Source organism: Geotrypetes seraphini, chromosome 10 (assembly GCF_902459505.1).
Source record: "Geotrypetes seraphini chromosome 10, aGeoSer1.1, whole genome shotgun sequence".
Taxonomy (NCBI): domain Eukaryota; kingdom Metazoa; phylum Chordata; class Amphibia; order Gymnophiona; family Dermophiidae; genus Geotrypetes; species Geotrypetes seraphini.
The window spans coordinates 60,219,028-60,243,046 of NC_047093.1; the positions used below are offsets into that span (position 1 = coordinate 60,219,028).

The 24,019-nt window shown below is 42.6% G+C and overlaps 1 protein-coding gene across 1 annotated transcript in view; it reads left to right on the forward strand.

Annotated features, from left to right (window-relative positions):
• Positions 1-492: 492 nt before the first annotated feature.
• Positions 493-24,019, forward strand: part of OLFM1 (olfactomedin 1) — a 104,002-nt gene continuing 80,475 nt past the window's right edge. Inside the window, exon 1 of the mRNA XM_033962120.1 lies at positions 493-946. Coding sequence (XP_033818011.1) covers positions 881-946 — 66 coding nt within the window. The 5' untranslated portion in view covers positions 493-880. The remainder of the gene's footprint in view (positions 947-24,019) is intronic.

A 24,019-nucleotide genomic window follows, 5' to 3' on the forward strand; every position in this document is an offset into this window, starting at 1 on the left:
TTTTATTAATAGCTTATAATAAAAGTTGAGTTTTAAAATACCAGTTAGCAGCTGTTATAATCCCATGTTACCTGATGTTACTGACATTCGTTTGGAATGAAATGAGGAAATGTGCAGAAACACTGAAAGTAACCAAACTGTATGGCTCTGCCGAGATCTGAGGTTTGAAACTGGTTGCATGCAAATAGATACGATGATAGATTTGCCAGCCACTCACTATTCTTCCTAGGGGAAAGAAGCTAAACCTGCTGCAAAAAAAATGTAACAATGAGACTCTTCCTCCCCATTGTACTGAGAGAACAAAGCAATCCAGGCAGGGAAATCAGGGCGACCAATCAGAACACAGTGCCGCCTCTCGGGGTGAGCCGGAAAATAATAGCGGGCAGGGTGGGCGGGGCGCGGAGGGACCAGTCAGGAGGCGACTTCCAGTGACAGCAGGAAATTAGTCCTGGAAGGGAAAAATTCTCGCTGCTCCCCCTTGCCCCTCCCTTTTTAAGCTCGCTGCAGCCTTGCAAGCCGCTGCCTGCCGATTTTCTGCCCTTTTTTCCTCTCGTTGCCCTTCCATTTCAGAGCAAACTTTTACCAGCAGAAGCATCATTTTGCGCTCTGCTGAACCCTCTCCTTGCAAATGCTTCTCGATCAGGGGAGCCATTAACAAAAGGAAAAAAAAAAAAAAATCCTCCAATCTATCTATAGAAGCAGTGAAGAGAGAACCTGGGATACAATAAATATGCTAAGTGAGGCTTTTGTAAAGCAGAGCTCTCGTCTTGCCTTCTCGGGTTGCTGAAAGCTACTGCAAACACTTGAGAGGCAACCACAGGAGAAGAAAAGAAGAGCTGGGAAAATAAAGAGCAGGAGGGGACCCGTGTGATATCTAGACATGCAACCTACAAGCAAGCTTTTGAGCCTGTTCCTTCTCATCTTGACAGGCACAGAACTCACTCAAGTAGGTTTCCTAATGCCATTTTCTCTTTTAGTTCCAAGCCCTGCCCCCCTTCTCCCCCCCCTCCCCCCGGGGTAACCATCGATGCATCTCTGCTTTCTCTCTTCTGTCTGCAATAGAGGTCACTCACCTTGACTTTGGCGAAGACGTGGTGCCGGTGAGGGGGGGGGGGGGGAGAGCACACCGTCTCCCAAGTCCTACTAAGCTTGAAATAGTCACCTTCCAAGCAGATTATAGCAAGTCTTTCCCTCACTTTTAATTCAAATGTAAGGCAGGCGGTGGTAGATTGTAGCCTTTTCTAATATTTATTTTATTGGGGAGTTTAAATGTTTCTCCAAATAAATCAGGAAGAGATAGTGATAGTGGGGTTGGCAGTTCCTTCTCTGTTGTGATTATTTCTAGATTAATATCTATGTATTCTGGAAGATAACAGATCCAGTGTTTCTGTAAGACTTCACATTCAGAGCTAACAGAAACTGAACCGAGGGAGGAAAGGTTTACTATTGATAAGTTTTGGTGTATAGTTTGCATCTAATAAGGTGTTTTCATTTCTGTCCCTGTTTCATGTCAGATATTAGTACAATCACTTGTAATTTATGTTACAGTCAAATTAGTGTTTGTAGTCCAATTTTGCTAATTTTTTATATCTTAAAAAAATTTATATATATATATACTATACCTGTGTGTGTATATATATATATATATATATATATATATAATTATAGGTTTCTTTTCCAGGGTGCTGAAAACATATTAGCATTCTGTAGCTTGTGAGGCAAGTAGGGCTTGGGGGAGGGGTTTGGAGAACTGGAAGACAATGTGAATAGAGAGAAAGAGAGGGACGGGAAATAGGTTGTCTGGCCTCCTTTCTTGCACTTGGCATTATAAGTGTGTACAAGAGAACTTATCTATTCTGTCCTCAGGAAATAAGATACCCAGCACACATAATACTTCTCTTTCCAGTTCTCTGCTTCTGACAGACAACAGGGACAGCTGGTGTAATCAGTTCCCTCCTGGTGAAGGCTGTAAAAGAAGGCTTTATCTCGGCAAATAAAGAGGAAAGATCCATTGGTGTTTCCAGTCCTTCTTTCTTAGGAAGATTAAAACTTAAACTAACTTTAAAGGGAGGCAGGTTCTAAAGAACTTTTGTGGAGTTAGGCATTATCAGAACGGTGAACTTGAGAATGATAGGTGCACAATTTACCCATTTCAGATGAACAAACACAACCGACAGGAAAACAGAATAGTGTGTTGGGATTTTACAATGTCTATGTAGTAAGGGGGTTGGGTTGTAGCTATGAATTGTTTTATAAGATGTTGGACTAGCTGAGATGCACACAGAGGTGACATTTACAACCAGCTAGTTAAGAGAGCAGCCTTATCCTGGGTTGGGATGCAGGATACCAGAAATTTTGCATTCCAGGATTTTTTTTTTCCTCAGCCTTTGCAGCTGTAATTCTCTCCATGCTAACACCTATTGACTTTTTCTCTACTTCTACTAATACAGGCATGTACAATGGTTTTCCTAGACCATTGGATATGCATGTGGGGCTCAGTGTACTGTACATGACATATTTTTGTTGCTTCTGCACTGATTTCCCATTCGCTATCCTTTCAGCACCACTAGCATAAAATTGCTTTTCTTTTTCCATCCAAGAATATTTTTCTTTCTTTCTTATCAATAATAATTATCATGAATTTTAGCAAGTGTTTTCAACCAGGGTGCTATAAAGTAAGTCATAAAATGTAGAAAATACAGTGTATCTAAGCAAAGAGATAAACGTTTATGATCAGGTTTCCTTCAGATCTTTGATCTTTAAACTTCACATGGGAAGAATTTAGCAAATCCGATTATCTCTGTGACCAAATAAAGGTTCAGGAAAGAGCCACAGCCTGGATTAATATACATCTTAAGAATTTGCACTAGCTGGCAGTCTTAAATGATAAGAGAGTGGAGAAGAAGTGATTTATCAAAGCTTTTCTCTAGGAGTAATAGCTAGGCTGAACCTGCTGAAGTGCCTTTGCTTCCAAATCAGTTACAGCTTTGGTTTTGTCGGTTCTTTTTCCTTGATGGGGATAGGATGGGTGCCACACCTCACAGATGCATGAGTAACCTCAATAAGAATCAGATGGCTTAGTGTCATTCAGTGCCCTTTGTGAGTTAATAGCTTGCACAACTGTGACTTCTGTCTGGAGGTTATTGGCTAACTGAAGCAGAATGAATAACCTCTTATTTTCCTACTACAATCTAGGATGGGATCCCAAAATGTGGGTCTCAGCCATAGGTAGCAGAAGAGATTGGGCACAGGGCCATAGTCCTACCAATTTGTTGCCCACACAGAATCAGCAATGAGAGAGTTGGGGGGGGGGGAGGGAGTAGGAGGGAAGAGAGACAGAACTTTCTTTGTTTGGCCTTCTCAAGCACAAACATGTTCTTCTTCCCCTGGTCTCAACTTCCAGTGGTGAATTTCAAGATGAGGCAATGATCTACCCTTAGAACCAGGAAATACTAACCTGAAATGCACATCAAGACAGCATGAAAGCTGTTGAAAGCACCTCATTTCATTTTGGACTAACAGTTTGTTTGTGCTCTCTTAGGCTGCAGACAGTTGGAATTGCCCCTTTCTGGAGTTAATATTTTTGTTAATGGAAAACTTTCTATACCACCATTGTCAAGCATCACAGTGGTTTCATATGCAAATACCCGGTTTATCCCCCGATTTAACTCCAATCTATCTATCCAGATTTTTGCAGTGAAACTTCCAGCTAGTGGCCACAGATTGCAGCCCTCTGTGAGTCCCAGTAGCTATGTACCCAGTCTGGTCATTATCATGTCATCATTTTGAGGTATCTGAGAATTCCTTCCCCTCGGGGACTGTGAGTGCTGCCTCCAGCATATTATTGTTCCCCTGAATCTAAGACTCAAAGGCGGCTTTCAGGAGATACACTACAGTGCCTAAACTTTCTAAGTCTTCTGATTTTATTGTCAGCAGGATTCATAGAAAAAGTTAGAAGCACACGTTGTAGTTTTTCTATAGCTCTAAGTCTGTAGCTTTCCATACCAGTGGCTGTAAAGTAGCAGTTCGGAAGAGCCAAGCAAAATATCAACTCTTTTTCACAATGTTGACCTCTGGATATAAAGTGTTGTTTTACAAGTCTGCACACCTTTTGAAGTCCAACATAGGTTTAAGTGAAAAAGAAAAATTAGGTTGTGAACAAGACTGGATTTACTTCTTTTCTGCTGGAAACTTTTTTGAACCTATTTCCTTGTCTCTGTTGCAGCTATAGTAAAATATGGAACCTACCAGTGGTACTAACCCAGTACCCGCCTTCTCCTGTGCTTTAGGTTTTTATAATTTTTATTGATGCAAAATTTTTATTGATGCAAACGACAACAAATACAACACTAGAGCACCCCAAAGGTGCACAGTACCAACAATGATGCACCATCTTAAATAATAAAATGCTAGCCCGCGCATGTACACTCGCAACAAGCATGTTCCCTGATCCCTTTTCTGTCGGGATGTGGCCGCACGAGTGCGCATGCGCGCGTATTACCTCACAACAGCCTCCCTACTCTCCACCTAGCACTGCTTTCAAAGGGCCCGGTGAAGGTCGGAGAAGGCGGCGAGCTCTGACACCAACAGCAGCGCCACTGCGATCGGGAAAGCACAGCACAGCCGGCGACTCCCCCCTCCCGCCCTCACTCACTGCCAAAACCACCACCTCCTCCTTCTCGCCGGCTCACCCGCTTTTAAATGAAGAGAACGCTGGCTTTGCTGTCTTCTGTCCACTGCGGGCCGCCCTCTCTGACTACTTCCTCTTTCCGCTAGGGTTGGCCGCAGTGGATAGAAGACGCCGAAGCCAGCGGCTGTAACCGCCGATATCCGTTCCTCAAGCGGAGGGGGGGGGGTGTCTGGGAGGAGAGGGATCGCGGCCACTCAGCGCCCCCACCGAGGAGCCCAGCAACTTTCCGCTGCCCGGGACCTGACTCATTTGCCGCCCCCCCCTCTTCCCTTACCGCGGGCCCGACTGGCGATTTAAGCAGCGTGTCCAGCAGTCTTCACACGCTGCTTCGGGCCCTTCTATTGCCCTGATTTGTTCCGGACGTGCCAGAGTAAATCAGGGCAGTAGAAGGACCCGAAGCAGCATGTGAAGACTGCTGCACATGCTGCTTGAATCGCCATGTGTAGTCGGGCCTGCGGGAAGGGAAGGGGGGGAGCGGCAAAGGACTCGGGCCCGCATTTGTAGTCGCGACTGTGGGAAGGGAAAGGGGGTAGAGGAAACGCTAATGCAGGCACAGGGAACTGGTGTGGGGGGAGGAAAATGGAAGGGGGAGGGAATGCTGCTTTGGACAGACAGACAGAGGGAGGAAGGGAGACAGAAAAAAATAAGAAAGACACAGGGGCAGGTGCACAGGGAACTTGTGATGGGGGAGAAAAATGGAGGGGGAGGGAATGCTGCTTTGGACAGACAGACAGAGGGAGGAAGGGAGACAGAAAGAAAAGAAGAAAGACACAGGGGCAGGTGCACAGGGAACTGGTGTGGGGGGAGGGAAATGGAGGGGGAGGGAATGCTGCTTCGGACAGACAGACAGAGGGAGGAAGGCAGAAAGAAAAGAAGACACAGGGGCAGGTGCACAGGGAACTGGTGTGGGGGAAGGGAAATGCAGGGGGAGGGAATGCTGCTTCGTTCAGACAGACAGAGGGAGGAAGGGAGACAGAAAGTAAAGAAGAAAGACACAGGGGCAGGGAGATATACAGAAAGACAAACAGACAAAGGGGGCCAGGGACAGTGACAGACAGAAAGAAAGACAGCGGGAGTCGTGTCAGGAGGGGTGCGGGATGCGGCAGAAGGAACTTTTCCAATGGGTGCAACTGAGCGACTGTCGGGAACCTCTGATCAGGGGCAGAGCAAGGTAAGTGTATCATAGGGATAAGAAGGAGGAGGGTGGGAGAAAAAGGAAGGGACGCCTACTGCTGGACAGGGGGAGAAGGAAAGAGGTGCTGATGGACAGGGGGGAGGTAAAACAAAGGGAGAAGGGCTGCTGCTGCATAAGGAGAGCAGTGAAGGGGTGGTGGTGGACACAGGGGAGGTAAAAGGAAGGGAGAATGGACAGGGGGAGCAGGCAAGGGGTGGTGATGGACAGCCAAGGAAAAAGAAAGACAGAAAGAAAGAAAGCGGCTAAGGAGAGAGAGAGAAAGAAATAAAGAGAGACACACACACATATATTCTAGAACCCGTTAATGTAACGGGCTATAAGATTAGTATACAATAATAGAACAAGCATGTACAATAAAAGAATAACATCAACCAAAGCCAACTTATCCTATCCATGACTAATTACCAGAACCTTTCAATACCCCCCATTTCCCTCCTCAAACCCCCCTCCCCTCCCCCCATGGTACTCTCCACCCCGCCCCACCAGCACTCACCATAACTTTCTAAACCCATCTAATTGAGCGCCCAAATTATGACATCCATCTTAAAACCACACTGCGGCCCTTGGGATGGAAAACTTGCAGATAAGGCTCCCAAATATTCAAAAACAACATCTTTCGCTTCCTAAACCCTCCGGCATCTCGCGCCTCCTAAATAACCAACTGATGCAATTGGTTCCGCCAATGCCAATATGCCGGAGGATCCGGAACCATCCAGCACTGAAGAATACATTTCCTGGCCAGTAAACTCATCTTTCTACACAAAGTCCGATGCCCCCTAGGTAAATGACCAAAAGCCTCTGACAAGTCCAAGACAAAGTGGTCCAGGGTACTATGTAAGACTCTCCCAATTAACCCTGACATATAAGAGATTATACGCCTCCAGAAGCACTGAATAATGGGACATAACCAAAAGGCAGGAAGCAGGTTTGACAGGTTGTTAATGCTCAGGGTGAGCAGTACTTAGAAAAAAGTGCCACTAGTGCAGAAGTAGCACGGTACCTCTAGGCAGCTGTCTACAGTGCCTAGAGGGAATCTGGAAGTCATTGTGAGATTTGGGAAATTATGCTTCAAGGTTATCTCTGATTTCTTATGATTGTATAACTTCTGCTAATGTCAGGAGATCAAGGGTCAGGGTGAAGACCATAAGGGAGAACAAAAAATTAGAAAGGTTATTCCTTCTCCCCAAAAGGCATGTACTTTAAATCAAGCATGCCAATCTAGTCAAATTTTAGCTTGCAATGTTAAATATTGCTTTGAATCTACAGCACTCAAGACTTTAGTACTAGAAGCTATGAAAAGTGATCAGATTCAAGTTTGTTTCCATCTGGTCTTTATAGGGCTCCTTTTACTAAGCTGCGACAACATTTTTAGCGCACGCAGAATTTTAGCACGCGCTAAACCCGTGCTACATGGCTAGAACTAACGCCAGCTCAATGAGGGTGTTAGCGTGCGTGGCAATTAAAACCACTAGCACAGCTTTGTAAAAGGAGCCCATAGTCTTTCATTCAGTTCAACATTCTTTTGGATTGCAGGAAATACAGTAAAACCTTGGCTTGCAAGGATAATTCACTCCAGAAGCATGCTTGTAATCCAAAGCACTCGTATATTAAAGCAAATTTCCCCAGAACATCGGGCTTTAGTTCTCAGTATATTAAACTGTGTAACTAAATTAACCTCTTGCTAGTTAACATACCATGTACTTTCAGAGTTTAATGGAAACTCAGACGATTCGTTCCACAACCCAAAAACTTTAATACAAAATACACTCCAAAGACATGCTTGTAAGCCAAAACACTCGTATATCAAAGCGAATTTCCCCATAAGAAATAATGGAAACTCAGACGATTCGTTCCACAACCTAAAAACTTTAATACAAAATCCTATACATACTTGTATTGCAAGACCTCGCTCATTTAGAACAGTCACTACACTCTTGCAGCGTCAGAGAGAGAAGAACCATCGGCTCAGTTGTGGTGTGTGTGTGTGTACTTGTAATAAAATGTTGTGCTTGTCTTGCAAAACACTTGCAAACCAAGTTACTTGCAATCCAAGGTTTTACTGTATATTTTAAAGCTTACATTTACAAATAATTATTTCCACACATTGGGTGCCTATTACCCAGAGATGTTATTGTTCTTGTTCAGCATTAAGGCTTGATTTGCAGAGAATGGGGAAACCACACTTCTATCATTCTACAGGGCAAATTTCAAAAGGTTGAGAAAAGGAGCATTTGGAAAATTGCACACATTTTTGGGAGGCGTCCTTAGGACAGGGTTAGGATGAGGAGGCAACATTTGCATTTTTAAAACTGTGCATATTGTCTTTCAGTTGAAAAGCATCTGCAGAAAAATCAGATGGAAATCTCTGCAGGCCATGTTCTCCAAGGCTATTTTGAAAATAATCTTTTTTTCTTTTCATCTAATAATATATGAAGCCAATTTGGCACCAAATTTACCCTCCCTTTTGTTCATTCCATTAATGTTTTTCTTTCTTACTCAATTAGCATTGTAATTCTGCCCCTTTTTCCCTCACGACTCACGTTAGTTATACCCCATACTGTCATTGTCACTTTGTACGTCAGCACCAGATATTTATTTGTATATTTCTTTTATTATATTGTACATCGCTTAGTATATTAAATAAGCGATTCATTAAATACGAATAAAACTTGAACTTGAAACTTGAGGTGCATATTATGCATTTGAGAACTGGTGCCATATCCACGGACTTTGCAAATATTAGAACTGTTTTGAAAATGACCCCTTTAGCAAACAGGTATCAAAAACATTCACCTTAGTAAATTGGTCTGTCTGAAAATTACTCTCCTCTTCCTAGTCTAAAGTATGCATAGGCTTCTACAGCAGGTATACTTTGACTAGCTTAAAAAAGAGTCATTTCTATGGTTGCAAAACCTCACACATAATGTCACATTCCCCCTCTTCTACAAAGCTGTGATAGTGGCTGCCGCACGGTAACGGCCCCAAAGCCCATAGAGATTTGAAGGGCTTCGGGGCTGTTGCCGCGCAGCTTTGTAGAAGAGGGGGATAGTTTCAAATATATGGGATTTCCAAAAAATAGTCACTATTTACGTTCAGTAAGCCACCCACGTGAACAGTGAGTTAAAGCAAGTGGCTACTTTTAGAATGTTTCCTTTGCATTAGCATAAACTTGTAGTCCTGCACACAATTTTCAGACAGTGAATTTACAAAGTGCTCTGAAAATTGTCCTTGGCAGGGCTAAAGATTAATGCATAAACAAACTAGTCTCATGCCTAGGGCCCAAATGTTTAGAAGGGACCCTCAAACTGCTAATTCAGTGGCTCACAAGTCAGCGTTTTGCCCTAGCCTAGTAAGTCAACTGCTGGTAGAAAGAATAGGAGGAGAGGGAGGAAGACTAGAGCCACCACTGCCCATAGAGATGTCTGATCTTCCCCTTCCCATCCCCCTCAGCATTGGTCCTCCAGTCAGCAACAGTGTTTTGTTTTGTTTTTACCTGCTGCTTCCTCCCCTGCTGGTTTTCCTCTGAAATCAGAACCATGCTAAGGGGTTTTAAAATGTATATTATGATGAAGGGAATATTTTGTTTGCTTGGGGTTAATTTGTTTGCCAAAAGGGTTAATTTTACCCTGGTTCTTAAAGTTACAAACTGGTTCCATTAGTTTTTTCAGAACAGATTGAACCATTTCTTATTTCTCCCCTTAATATGTAGACTGGGAATATATGTCTTGGTATGCAAAGGACTGAAGAGAGTCGGCTGGATACCTTTCTTACTCCCACATGTACTGAAAGGCTTTAACCTTTTCCTATCGTGTGTCCCGGTTGACGGGACATTCCAAAAATGTCATTGCCATCGTATGTCCCATACTAATAAAGAGCCAGGAACACAAAATATTTGAATTTACAGACTTATGTTTACAATAGCCGTAAATGATAACGGTGAATAATACAAAACTTTGCTAAAATAATTACGATTGGAACCAGCGTAACATAAAATGTATTACGATAGGAAAAGGTTAATAATAATAATCGATTTATATACGACAGGGCCGTAAAGTTCTATGTGGTTTGCAAAAAATTAAAAAATTACAATTAAGAGAAAAAGGTAGATAACCAAATAATTAGAAATAATACTATAATGATCTATTCTAGATGGTTCATTACAATATCCTTGCCAGTTAGCTGCCTAAGGGCTCCTTATCGCACGTACATTTGTAGCGCATGCTAGCCGAAAAATTACCGCCTGCTCAAGAGGAGGCGGTAGCAGCTAGCGCGGCCGGCAAATTAGCGCGCGTTAAACCGCTAACGCGGCTTCGTAAAAGGAGCCCTAAGTGTTTCATGAACAAATGTGTCTTTAAATGTCTCCCAAATTCCACATATGAATCAGAAAGCCTAATCAGATGTTCCAGATCCTTACCCCATAATGTTGCTTTAACATATGAACTGCCATTCTGAAACAGACCAATAGAGGGGTGCAGTCCACCTTGGGCGCAGTCTTCCTAAGGGCTCGGCACCTCTCCTCCTCTCCACCCTCAACCCCACCCCCACCCCCACCCCCACTCCTCTCCTTGCTGTGTGTGGGCTCCCCTTTCCTTCCCCCGTGCCTTTTTTTACTTCCCCAGTGCAAGGTTGCTGCCCGCATTGGCGCTCTCTCTGATGCCACTTCCGGGACCCGCGGGTAGAAAGTGACATCACAAGGGAAACCGACACTGACGTGGGCATGCTACTCATGCCGGAGAAGTTAAAAAGGGAAAGGGGGAAATGGAAGGGGGGCGTACGTGTTGGGGAGGGGGAAGAAGGCAGGGAGGGTCACTGCTCACCCTCACTATGCCACTGCCTGGAAATTTACTTCCTGGCTGCTCAGTCCCAGATCCTTAAGGTTTAAAGGATCAATCTTCCAGAAAACTATCCAAATATTTTTTAAACTCACCTCTACTTATCAAATTCGGTTCCTATAATGTAGACCTTTAAAACCTTGCCCTGCATTATAGGCGTCTGCATGTTGTTTTTTTATTTATTTATTTATAAATTTTCATATTACAAACCAAGTACACACTTGTACAGAAAGTTGTTAGACAAGACATTAATATTTCAAGGTATAAAACTTGGGCTCCTTTTATTAAGGTGCGCTAGCGTTTTTAGCGCGCACTGAAGATTAGCATGCGCTAACCCCCACGCTACGTGGAACATACTAACTCCAGCTCTATGGAGGCGTTAGCTTGTAGCGCGCGCTAAGTGTGCACTAAAACCGCTAGCACAGCTTAGTAAAAGGAGCCCCTTGATATCAGAAAAGAAGAATATATATTTTAACTAACAAAACTCAAGTCCTCCATATTGGGGTCCAAGATTTCACATAGCAAGAAATTAGGAAAATATAAATCTATCGTAAGATATGCTATGCCTCAGTGGTCTCAAACCCTTTGCAGGGCCACATTTTGGATTTGTGGGTACTTGGAGGGCCTCAAAAAAATAGTTAATGTCTTATTAAAGAAATGACAATTTTGCATGAGGTAAAACTCTTTATAGTTTCTAAATCTTTCCTTTTGGCTAAGTCTTAATAATAATATTGTCATTTATGGCTAAAGAGATATATGATCAAGAAACTGTTTTATTTTACTTTTGTGATTATGATGAACATACCGAGGGCCTCAAAATAGTACCTGGCGGGCCGCATTTGGCCCCCGGGCCGTGGGTTTGAGACCACTGCCATACATAGTGCTGAGGTAGGAGTAGCTTATTTAAATTACAGAGCACATGATTTTTCTTCATCCATTCGGGACAAAGCCAAGAAAGCAGTTAACTGTTGAGGTTCAAAGAAAACATATTTAACTGAGCGGTGGCAAATAATACACTTGCAAGGATGTCTCAAGTAAAATGTAGCCCCCCATCAAAATGACCCCTGGTCTCAAAAGAAGAAATTCTCGACGGCGTTTTTTGAGTTTCTCTTGAAAGATCAGGATACATTTGAATTTTACATCCAATAAATTCTTTCTGTTTGTTTTTAAAGAAAAGCCTCAATGCCTGCTTTTTTTAAGTTAGGTGCCATTATCTTTTTTGGGTGCCAATTACAGAATCTGGCCCTGTGATAGGTGCTTAATTTTTGTAGAATCACGTCTAAGAAGATAGGGGCTTATTGTCCAATTTTATTTTCAATTATGAGCTTGTTAAAGCCAATTTACCATACCATATAGGGCTCCTTTTACGAAGCCGCGGTAGCGGCTTTAATGCGCGTGACTTTTAATCACGCGCTAACCCTCATGCTAGCCGAAAAACTACCACCTGCTCAAGAGGAGGCGGTAGCGGCTAGAACGGCCGGCAGTTTAGCACGTGCTATTACACACTTTAAACCGCTACCGCGCCGTCGTAAAAGGAGCCCATAGTTTCTTATATGCTGCAATTTTCAGCAAGGATTCATTGCGGCTTACAATAAGATTGGAATCAGTTATTACATTAGAATTAGATTCTAGAGAGCATATTGGATAGAGATCTGTCAGCTATAAGGAGAAGATTAGGATCGGATGTTAGGCATAATCAAGAAGGGGATCACGAGTAGGTCAGAAGATGTTATAATGCCACTTTATAGAACAATGGTCAGACCACACTTGGAATACTGTGTCCAACACTTGTCTCCATACCTTAAGAAGGATATAATTCTGTTAGAGAGGGTTCTGGGCGAGCCACGAAACTGGTCAAAGGCATGGAGAATTTAAGCTACAAGGAATGCCTCAGGAAACTGGGACTGTTCACCCTCGAAAAGAGAAGATTGCGTGGGGATCTGATAGAGACTCTTAAAATATTAAAAGGATTTGACCAAATTGACCAGGAAGCAGCATTACTGACATTTTCAGATGTGACACGGACAAGAGGTCATAGCCTGAAACTGAGTGGCAGCAGGTTCAGGACAAATGTCAGGAAGTTCTGTTTCACACAACGAGTGGTGGGCGCTTGGAATGCTCTCCCTGAGGAGGTGGTGGCAGAGGATACTGTTCTGGGTTTTAAACGCAAGTTGGATGCACACCTTCTTGCAAAACATATTGAGGGATACGGGAAATCCGGGTCTCCAACAAGGAGCACCTAAATGGGCTTCTGCGTGTGCGGATCGCTGGACTAGATGGACCTTGGTCTGTTCCGGTGAAGGCGTTTCTTATGTTCTTATTACAATTAGCAATTAGATTCTAGAGATTGGATAGAGATCCTTCGTTATAGGGAGAAGAGATAAGTGTTTAACATTATCCAGAAGCTGTAATGTGAGGAGACCTGACGTAGATACCGGGAGCAGTCCATTCCAGATTTTGGAACCCAGGGATTCAAAGATGGTCTTGAATAGTTTCATCCAATTTACTACCCCCCCTCCCTTTTATGAACTCGCGTTAGGGTTTTTTTTTTTATCACCAGCCACAGCGGTAAAAGTTCTGACCGTCATAGGAATTCTATGAGCATCTGAGCTTTTACCGCCACTGCCAGTGAAAAAAAAAAACACGCTAATGTAGCTTCTTAAAAAGGGGATTAAGTTAGGTACCTCTTATAGAATTTTCCTCTGACTGATTGCTTTCTCATATTTGTTTTCAGTCGGCTCCCTGTGAAGTGTCTCATAATGCTGGCACTATCTGAAAAGTTCATAAGTGGCAAGTGCAATATTTATCAAGTTTCAAGTTTATTTAATATGTTTGATTTGATCGCAAAATCCAAATCCAATGCGATTTACATTTGGTTAAAAATTAGTTTAAGGTAAAAATAAAAAAACAAGACAATTAGCACTGATAGTAATAAAATAATACATTTGAAAAAGGGAGGAGAAAAAAAAATTGGCTTAAGTACACTTCAAAAACAAATAAAAAGGGACAGGTAATGAAACAAGAGGTTGGGAAATGTTACCCACTTAATTTTCACTTGGCGGTGTTCCTAGTCCAATGTAAAATCTTAAAACTTAAATGAATCATAAGAACATAAGAAATGCCTCCGCTGGGTCAGACCTGAGGTCCATCGCACCCAGCAGTCCGCTCACGCGGCGGCCCAACAGGTCCAGGACCTGTGCAGTAAATTTCTATCTATACCCCTCTATCCCCTTTTCCAGCAGGAATTTGTCCAATCCTTTCTTAAACCCCAGTACCATACTCTGCCCTATAACGTCCTCTGGAATTGCATTCCAGGTGTCCACCACACGCTGTGTAAAGAAGAACTTCCTAGCATTTGTTTTGAATTTGTCCCCTTTCAACTTTTCCGAATGCCCTCTTGTTTTTTTATTTTCTGAAAGTTTGAAGAATCTGTCCCTCTCTACTCTCTCTATGCCCTTCATGATCTTGTAAGTCTCTATCATATCCCCTCTTAATCTTCTCTTTTCCAGGGAAAAGAGTCCCAGTTTTTCCAATCTCTCAGCGTATGAAAGGCTTTCCATCCCCTTAATCAGTCGTGTCACTCTCCTCTGAACTCTCTCGAGTAACGCCATATCCTTCTTAAGGTACGGTGACCAATACTGGACGCAGTACTCAAGATGTGGACGCACCATTGCCCGATACAGCGGCATGATAACTTTTTAGGAGACTTTTAAACTTGCTGAGTAATTTTTCTTCTCTTATGTTGATTGGGAGTGAATTCCAGATTTGAGGGGCTGTAACAGAAAAAATCACATCCCTCCTTGAATCAATGAATTTTAACGAGGGGACTACAAGCAAGGATTTATCTTCAGATCTTAAAGATTTAGTAGGGATCTATGGTATTAGAAATCTTTCTAAGAATGCAGGAGCTTTCTTTGCTAATATTTTTTTTGTGTGTAATGCTATTTTATATGTGATTCTCTGATTTACGGGTAACCAATGCTTTTCCTCTAAATGGGGAGTTACATGATCAAATTTTTTTCTTTTCATAATTATTTTAATTGCGGTATTTTTGAGAATTTGCAGTCTTCGCATTTCTTTTAAGGTAGAACCCTTGTACAGGGCGTTGCAATATTCAATTTTAGATATGACTAATGAATGTATTAAAATATTCAACGATGATTCATCAAGAAAAGCGGCTAGTGATCTAATCAACCTTAACCTATAGAAGCAGATTCTTACAAGTGAACTTATTTGATCGTGGGATAAAATAAAACCCAAAATCACCGGAAGAGATTATCCCAATCACCCACACACACAAAAAACTTTGCTAAATCAACGTGTGTGCTAACCACTAACACGTCCATAGGATAACATGCACGCATTAGCATTTAGCGCGTGATTAGCGTGCGTTAATATATAACGTGCGCTAAAAAGCATAGCGCACCTTATTAAAAGAGGGGGTTTATCTCCTTCTGCTGAGATAGGAAACAAAAAAATAACCAAAAACTGTGGTGGAGAAAAAGGTTTCACAAGTCACGGAGCTCATCAGACAGCAAAAAGCTGCCCAGCGAGTGAGGCCTTCATAGAAACATAGAAACATAGAAAATGACGGCAGAAAAGGGCCATAGCCCATCAAGTCTGCCCACTCCAACAACCCTCCCCTAATCTACACTCTATCACTCGTCCCCAAGCTGCCCTCCTCTATGCTACCCTCGTAGGGATCCGACGTGGGCATCCCATTTATTCTTAAAATCTTGTATGCTGCTGGCCATGATCACCTGCTCCGGGAGCTCGTTCCAATGGTCCACCACTCTTTCAGTGAAGAAGTACTTCCTGGTATCCCCATGAAATTTCCCCCCCCTGATTTTCAACGGATGTCCCCTTGTGGACGAGGGTCCTTTTAGAAGGAAAATGTTGTCTTCCACCTCTATTCGACCAGTGATGTACTTAAACGTCTCTATCATATCTCCCCTTTCCCTACGTTCCTCGAGAGAGTATAGTCGCAACTTGTGCAGCCTGTCTTCATACGAGAGATCCTTGAGCCCCAGGATCATCCTGGTGGCCATTCGCTGAACCGACTCAACTCTCAGCACATCCTTACGGTAGTGCGGTCTCCAGAATTGCACACAGTACTCCAGATGAGGTCTCACCATGCTTCTGTACAGCGGCATAATGACCTCTGGCTTCCGGCTAACAAAGCCTCTACGGATACATCCCAGCATTTGTCTAGCCTTAGATGAAGCCTTCTCCACTTGATTGGCTGATTTCATGTCTCCACTAATGATTACCCCCAAATCCCGCTCTGCTGTAGTCCTGGACAATGTTTCACCATTCAGTGTGTATGTCTTATACGGATTATTGTTACCAAGGTGCATGACCTTGCATTTTTTCGCATTAAAGCCCAACTGCCAGGTTGTGGACCAATGTTCCAGTAAAAGCAGGTCCTGCCTCATGCTGTCGGACAAATCATTTTTACTTGCGGTGTCACTCACAGTGTTACATAATTTGGCATCGTCGGCGAATAATGCTATTTTACCTTGAAGCCCCTGAGCCATGTCTCCTATAAATATGTTGAAAAGGATCGGGCCCAAGACTGATCCCTGCGGCACTCCACTGGTCACCCTCGACGTTTCAGAGAGGGTACCGTTAACCAACACCCTCTGAAGTCTCCCGCTTAGCCAGTCGCTGACCCATGCAGTTAGTGTATCACCCAATCCCTTCGTTCATCATAAGGCAGAAAAAAACTCCACCACTATGGTACTCATTATTTCCTTCAACAGCAGGAATGGCAAAAGACAGAAATCTTCAAAATCTAAAAATTCTTATTCCTTAGAGATGTCAAACTTCGCAGGGAGGCAAAACCTGACATATATAACAGTTCTTATAGTGGGTGGTAAGAAAACATCAAATATCTAAAAGTAGATTATGATCATCTAAATTTCCCTTTCTGGTAGCAAATCTTTGTTCCAGCTACAGATATGAAAGGATGAATGTCGATAGTTTAGGGGTACGGTAATGTATTTAAATTGGTTTGGGGCCCGTTGACATCTTATATTACCTCACTATAGTAGGTCTTTGTGAGTCAGTTTTTGTTTATTTTTGTACACATCCAGGGAAGGAGGGGGGGGGCTATTTCTGTCCTAATTAGATCTTTGAATATTTACATTAGAGGTGGGAGGATATTAGTTCGAATAAGGTAAGGTTATTGGGAAAATCTATGTTGCTGTGTTTTATTGAATAATCATTGGGTGGGTGGGTGGGAGAAAATGGTTGGTTATGTATATTTGTAAGTTGAATGTGCTCTGTTGACTTATCATATGTGATATATTTGTGTATTGCACTATTGAAGTTTGGAAATCAATAAAGAATTAAAATATATATATATAAAAGTAGAAAAATATCCCAAATTATTATTGCGATAGGAATTCTATGAGCGCTGGAGCTAATACTGCGGTGACCGATAAAAAAAAAAAAGATCTAACACAGCTTTGTAAAAGGGGATACATTTTTAAAATAAACAAATAAAATATAAACTTTTAATGATAAATTATGTTTTATGGGCATGGAAAGTGGCTGCAAAAAAATGCAGTTTCCTACATTTCAGCCTTGCAACATTTTTATGCACCGTGTTGCAATTTTCTAGTGTGTCTTTGGATCTGAGCATTTAGTCAGACCACAGTGTTTACTGGGATCTCGAGGCCTACAAATTCCTAACATTCTTTGGCTTTCTTGACCATTGCTACACATTCAACTGAGAATTTCAATGTATCGTCCACAATGGTTCCACTCTGAAAAAGGATCTTGCAGTCAGTATGGACAATGTGCTCGATTCAGTAAACGGTTGTCTAAAGTCAGCGCTAGAAAAAAATCAACACTGAACAGTATTGTCTAATGTGTATTCTGGGATGGGAGCTTTTTATAGAATAGAACATGCTCAACTTGGGATGTGAGGAGTTATACCAACTGAAACCACATGAAAGTTAGGTATCGATCCACACTATTCTGTAACCAGTGGCGTAGTAAGGGGATAGGAGGGGTGGACTTCCCAGGACGCCAATGTGGTGGGGGTGCTGGCACCTCTCTGCCCCCATATCACGTCATGCCAGGCTCTCCATTCCCTCCTCCCCAAATCTTCGCTAGCGTGAGCAAATTCTTTGGCCTGCTGCTCATGCCAGCCTGGCTCCCCTCTGAAATCACTTCTGGGTTGTGAGGCCAGGAAGTGATGTCAGAGGTAAAGCCAAAGCCAGCACAAGCAGCAAGATGGAAAAGCTGCTCACGCTGGCAAAGATTTAAAGAGATACAGGGGAAAGGAGGGCTGAGTGTAGTGTGGGGGGCGGGGAAGGAAGGGGGCCCGGAAGGAGTGTGGGAATGGGGAGGAATGTGGGAGGTATAAAGGAGGGTGCGGGAGGCGCCATCACATTGGGCATCTCCTACACTTGCTATGCCACTGTCTATAACCCTACGCATTTTAAGGGAATATTCTTGGCTCACCCATGTCCATCCAGTGGCCATGTTCCCTTTGCAGATCCACAACGAAACACTTAGGTGCTATTCTATAAATAGGCATGTACGTATGTTTTCATGTGGATCTGCCATTTCTGCACCATTTCAGTGCCTTGCATCTGTTAGAATGCTTTTCTGTGAGAAAAAGTCAGTGTAGAAGTATCATCTAAGGTTCAGTACCTTATATAGAATTCCCCTGAATATATTGAAATCCGTGGCTCAGTGTACGCCAGAGACAATAATAAAAAAAAAAAAAGCAAGCAGAATATTAGGTATCATTCAGAAAGGAATGAAGGATAAAACTGTGAATACATTAATGCCTCTGTATAGTTCTACGGTGCAAATACACATTGAGTATTCCCTTAATTCTACATATGGTGCTCAAAATTGTGCATGCAATGTAATTGCCAAATGAGGCAATTAGCGTCGATAATTGGATGCTAATTATCAGCACTAATTGACATTAATTTAAATTTTTAGGTGCCAGGATCCACACGTAAATTTTGGCCCTCTTTTACAAAGGCGCGCTAAGCATTTTAGCACGGATTTAGCGCACGCTAAATCATCGTGTGCGCTAACCGCTAACACGTCCATAGGATAACTTGCACGCATTAGTGTTTAGCGCGCGCTAAAAAGCTTAGCACACCTTTGTAAAAGAGGGGGTTTATGCATGGACCCAGAAAGGGGGTGTGGCCAAGGGAGGTGCACGTACAGATCATAGGCATTCCTGGAATTGGAGTCCAGTGTTACACAATAAGAGAGATCCATACCTAATTTAGGTGTGAGAATTTGCTCCAAATATCATTTGGTATAAATCCTCATGCCCTATTTTGGATGCCGATCCCAGCATCAAATGTTATTTTATAAACGGTGCCTTTTATAGAATCGTATGTAGTGCTCATTTTTGTCATCACTGATTTTTTAGCACTATAAACAGAATTTAGGCCATTATGTGGAGTTCTAGTCACCCTATTTCAGGAAGGATATAGTGTTCCCGACTTCTAGTACTTCTTAAAAAAAATAATCATCCTCTGTTTATCTGTAGTGACCTTTCCATGATCATTTTATAGATCTCTATCATTTCTCCTCACAATAATCTCTTTGCGCTAATTGTGCTAACCTCTTTAGTTGTTCTTTATAAGAAACCCATTTCACCCCATTCAGAACTTTTTTTGCCCCTCTCTGAACATCTTCTTTTGGGAAGTAGCTATCAGAACTGCACTCAATACCAAAGGTGTGGCTGCATTATATATCTGAATAATTTTTAATGTTTTATTTGCTTTCTTGGCCAGCACTATACATTGAACTGAGGATTTCAGCGTATTCTCCACGCAGTCTCCAAGATCCTTTCCTGGGTGATGGCTCCTAATATGGAACCCAGCATTTTGTACCTACAGCTATGATTATTTTCTCCTGTGCCCATCATTTAACTTTCTGAATGAGCCCACATTCTCTCTGTTTTGAACTGCCCAGGATTAAGGTATGATCAGCAAGTTCCAAATGCCATCTCTGCCCTGTGACTTGACAGGCCAAATTAATTGATGGGGGTGATTTTCAAATCTTCACCCAAACTATGATTGTATTCATCTCAATTCTTCACTTGTTGAGCCAGAGTGAAATCAGATGGATTAAATTGTAATTTGTAGCCTATGATACAAGGCAGCACTTCATTTCAGAAACCAATTTACATGTTATTTCAGTACATTCAGCTTTCACATTAAACAGGCAGGTAATTTCCAGGTTCAGGCAGTATATATTCCTGAGGTTATCGGTCCTTGTAATCAGTGTTAGCACTGTGTATAAAGCACTGCAAAAATTAATAGCTGTCAAACATTATTAGATGTATGAAAAAAATGCAAGACTTGCTAAAAACAGACACTAACGCTGTACAATTATGAGACAGAAGGGTCATTGCTGTACTTATGTCAACCTCCATCTGAATCTAAGTGAAGGAGGGGACAGTATTTATTGTCAAATAAACTTTATTAGACTGTGTCCCAGAACTGATTTGCTGTTTGCTCAAAACATTTCAAAAGAGAGTCAATGTTTTGAAATAGTACGAAGGCATAGTGCATGGCTGCATGAATGTTCCGGCAATACTTCCACACCCTATAATAGCTACAAAGAACTCTGACCGAGCAATGCCTCTGATGTTTAATAATTGAAACTGATAAGGTCTAGAAATGACATCTCTTATGGCAGTGGTCTCCAACACGCAGATCCCAAGGTCCTCCATTGCAGCCCTCAAACAGTTGGCTGAAATGCTCTTCAAATCTTGTAAATGTGTCACTTTCAATCTTGCCCACTTGGGGGTGACCATGTCCGGAGGATCTGGACGGCTTTTCGAAACCTGACACTTTGTCCGGGTTTTGAAAAGCTTACAAGAAATCGCTGTTGGGCAGGCAGCGGGGAGGGGAGGGGAGGGGCTGGGGCGGAGCTAGGGCAGGATTGGGGGCGGGACTGGAATAGAATGAGGTGGGGATGGGTGGAACTGGGCAGGCCTGGGGGACGGATCCAGATTAATGCCCACTTGATATATTAACTGCAGATTCACTAACCTGCCCGATCCGTGTAGGTCCGTCGAATTCAGCAAACTCCAACATGCAGATGAGAGCGATCGGAGGAACGCCCCCATCTATAGGCACGGATCGCTGTATAGCGATCCCCACGCATGCGCAGCCCATCTTTAGATGGTCTGAGCATGCTCTGGACCTCTGGGCCATCGGAGGTTTTTTTTTTTTTCTTCTTCTATTTTTTTAATGGAAGGTGGATCTGCTTGTTAAACCACTGAGCGCAGCCAGGGAACCTGAAAGTGCTGGTCCTCAGGGCCAACATAGATTTTTAAAAATAGGCAATCGAGGAACTTTTTGGAGCCCATGGTTTTAATCCGCTTAAGCCCGCAGGTTAAAACCACAGGTTTGCAGTGCGGGAAAGGGTGGGAGAGTCGGGGCAGGCCGGCAGGGTGTTTGGGTTCGGAGCTGGAAGGCAGGCATGCTCGGGGCTGCAGGAGGCATTCAGGTCAGCAGGAGATCGAGGCTGACAGGGCAGAGAGCAGAAGGCAGAAGGCAGGGCATTCGGAAAGGGCTTCAGCGACTGGCCCTCAGCAGTCACTTTTTTTTGATCAGCCAACCCAGTCGGTGTTGCAGGGTTTTGTTTAGTGAATCGCGTCCCTGCCTACTTTGTATGCCGTTACCCTCATTTGCATGCGCGGATCAGAGGAGGGTCGGAAGAGAGGTAAGTGAATCGGGCCAGGGTCACTAAGGGGTCACAAACCGATCGGTACACGATTGGTTTGCTTTGTGAATCTAGCCCTAAGTGTGATACTCAGGTGTCTCATTTATGGAATTTTCTACTGTTGAAAATCCAAAATAAAGTACGTTTTTAAAATATATCCTTGAAGTGTTATAGAATCGAAATTAGTATTAATTTTCATTGTTTAATCACCCAAGGTCAAGAAGGTCAAAGTGCTTAACAAAAATAGTAGTAAGTGTAAAATTGAAATCGTTTGGTGGCCCTCAGAGCTTTCTCGTATTCACGCTGTGGACCTTTACATGAAAAAGGTTAGAGATCATTGTCTTATGGGGTATAATATAAATTTATAAGCAAGGAAGGAAGGTCTGGTTCGCTGGTTGAGCTGCTGCCTCTGCACCCAGCGGTCACGAGATCAAATCCCAGTGCTGCTCCTTGTGACCCTGGGCAAGTTACCTAATCCTCCAGTGCCCACCAATGCCAAAAGCCACAAAAAAAGCAGTATAGGATTTCCCATTCTTTTCCCTTATAAGGGTAATAAGGCCACTGGAAGGATCTGGCTTTAAGAAATGTACAGTTTCCTACATTGTACACTGTCAACATTTTCCCTTTGGGCTGACATTTTTTCGGTTTCTATTTAGTGGTTATGCATTCAGTCCCATTCTAGTGGTGTGCTGGGAAGCCCAACGCCACATTTTGTGTGGAGAGGGTGGAGCAATTCAAGACCAGTTCAGATATGTAAACACAGAGTACCGCAATAAAACCAACCTCACTGCCCTCTGCAATATTTGTGACAATGTTTTGCAATTTCCTAGCAGCTCTGCTTGCGGTATGTAATCAGTTCCCCAGGGTCGGAAAACTAGGCCAAAATCATTCTTGTTACAGATTCTCACATTATCAACAGCTGTCAGAGAGGGAGAGAGAAAGGAAATTAGATGAAGACGGAGCATGAAACTGAGAGAATACAGTTATTGTATTTCTTTAAATTACAAGCATTCAATACATTTCTGGCACAGGCAAACATCAAACCTTTATCCAGCAGTCTAAAACACTTCAGCTGTACTCTCGGTAGCTAACCCTGTCTTGGGAGGTTATAATTATAAAACCAAGTACAAATCATTGTAAACCTGGGGCAACAAGAGCTTTAAATTGTCAATCTTTGGTTCATTTTGAAAATATTTTTCCTATCATATGCCCCTGTTAAATCTTTTTTTTGAAAGCAGAACCCACTGAAGGGACACAATGCATTTTTACAGTTTAATTTTGGTTCAAATATGCCACCAGCCTCAGAATTATGTTTTTTATTTGAATATTTCCACAGTTGTTACAGACTAAAACATACTGACAAACAAAATATATTAAATCTAATTCACTTGCACTGGTTTAATGAATGGAACATGATTCTTCTCATAAATATTCTTTAAGATTTAAGTGAATTTAAGTTGCACCATCTAGGCAAGGGAACGGAGTGTAGCAGAAAGGGCTGACAAGTGTGAAATCTAGACAGATAAGCTGTGGGGATTTTATGCCTTACAAAATCCTATTTACTGTCATTTCAAGGAATCAGAAACGATAAAGCAAACAGATTTTCTGCACTGAATTTTGAGCGATCTCAAAGCTTTTCTATAGCATGTTGTTACTTTATGACGGTGCCTATACGCAGCTTCTCCTTCTGGACTTTGCCTAGGATAAATGTGGAAGCACAGATGTGCCCATTGGAATGGGCATCTCTTGTACCAGAAGCTGGTGAAAGCTGTATTTGTATGACCCTGCTTGGAACCATTTTGTGCCCATTAAACTAGAGCAGGTTAATATACCGCCTGTCCTTAGGCCATAACAATGTGGATTAGAAATTTTTTAAAAAAATTTGGTACAGGAAAATTTGGTTGATTAGGAAGGCAGAAGCAAGATTTCAAGTAGCAGGCTAAGAGTAGACCACATATTTATATCTGTTCCCACTGGCCCTCAATCTCTTCCTGAGATAGCCAGGATAAAGCCTGTGATGCTGTTACATAATAACATAGTAGATGACGGCAGATAAAGACCCGAATGGTCCATCCAGTCTGCCCAACCTGATTCAATTTAAATTTTTTTTTTTTTTTTCTTAGCTATTTCTGGGCAAGAATCCAAACCTCTACCCGGTACTGTGCTTGGGTTCCAACTCCTTGCAACAAGGCCTCACGCTGCACTCAATGTACTCAGTGCACTCAGGGTTATGTAAGGCCTTGTTGCAAGGGGCTGAACAGCACTGCAGGCTTTATCCTGACTATCTCAGGAAAACATTGAGGGGAAAATTCTATAAATAGTGCCTAAAAAAATAGGCGTATGTAATGTAGGCACCTATCGCTTGTCAATCACACTTAGGCGCCCATTACAGAATTGTGTCTATTGGCGTCTAACTTAAAACTTAGGTGCCTATAATATAGGTCAGGGTTTTAAAGGCCTACATTATAGGTGCCTAACTCCATCACACTTAGTGGTTCCTAAATCCTTCTTTGCCCCTAAACACACCTACTTTGGTGTTAGGTGCTGCTAAGCACCATGCGATAGGTGCCTATCCTTTGTAGA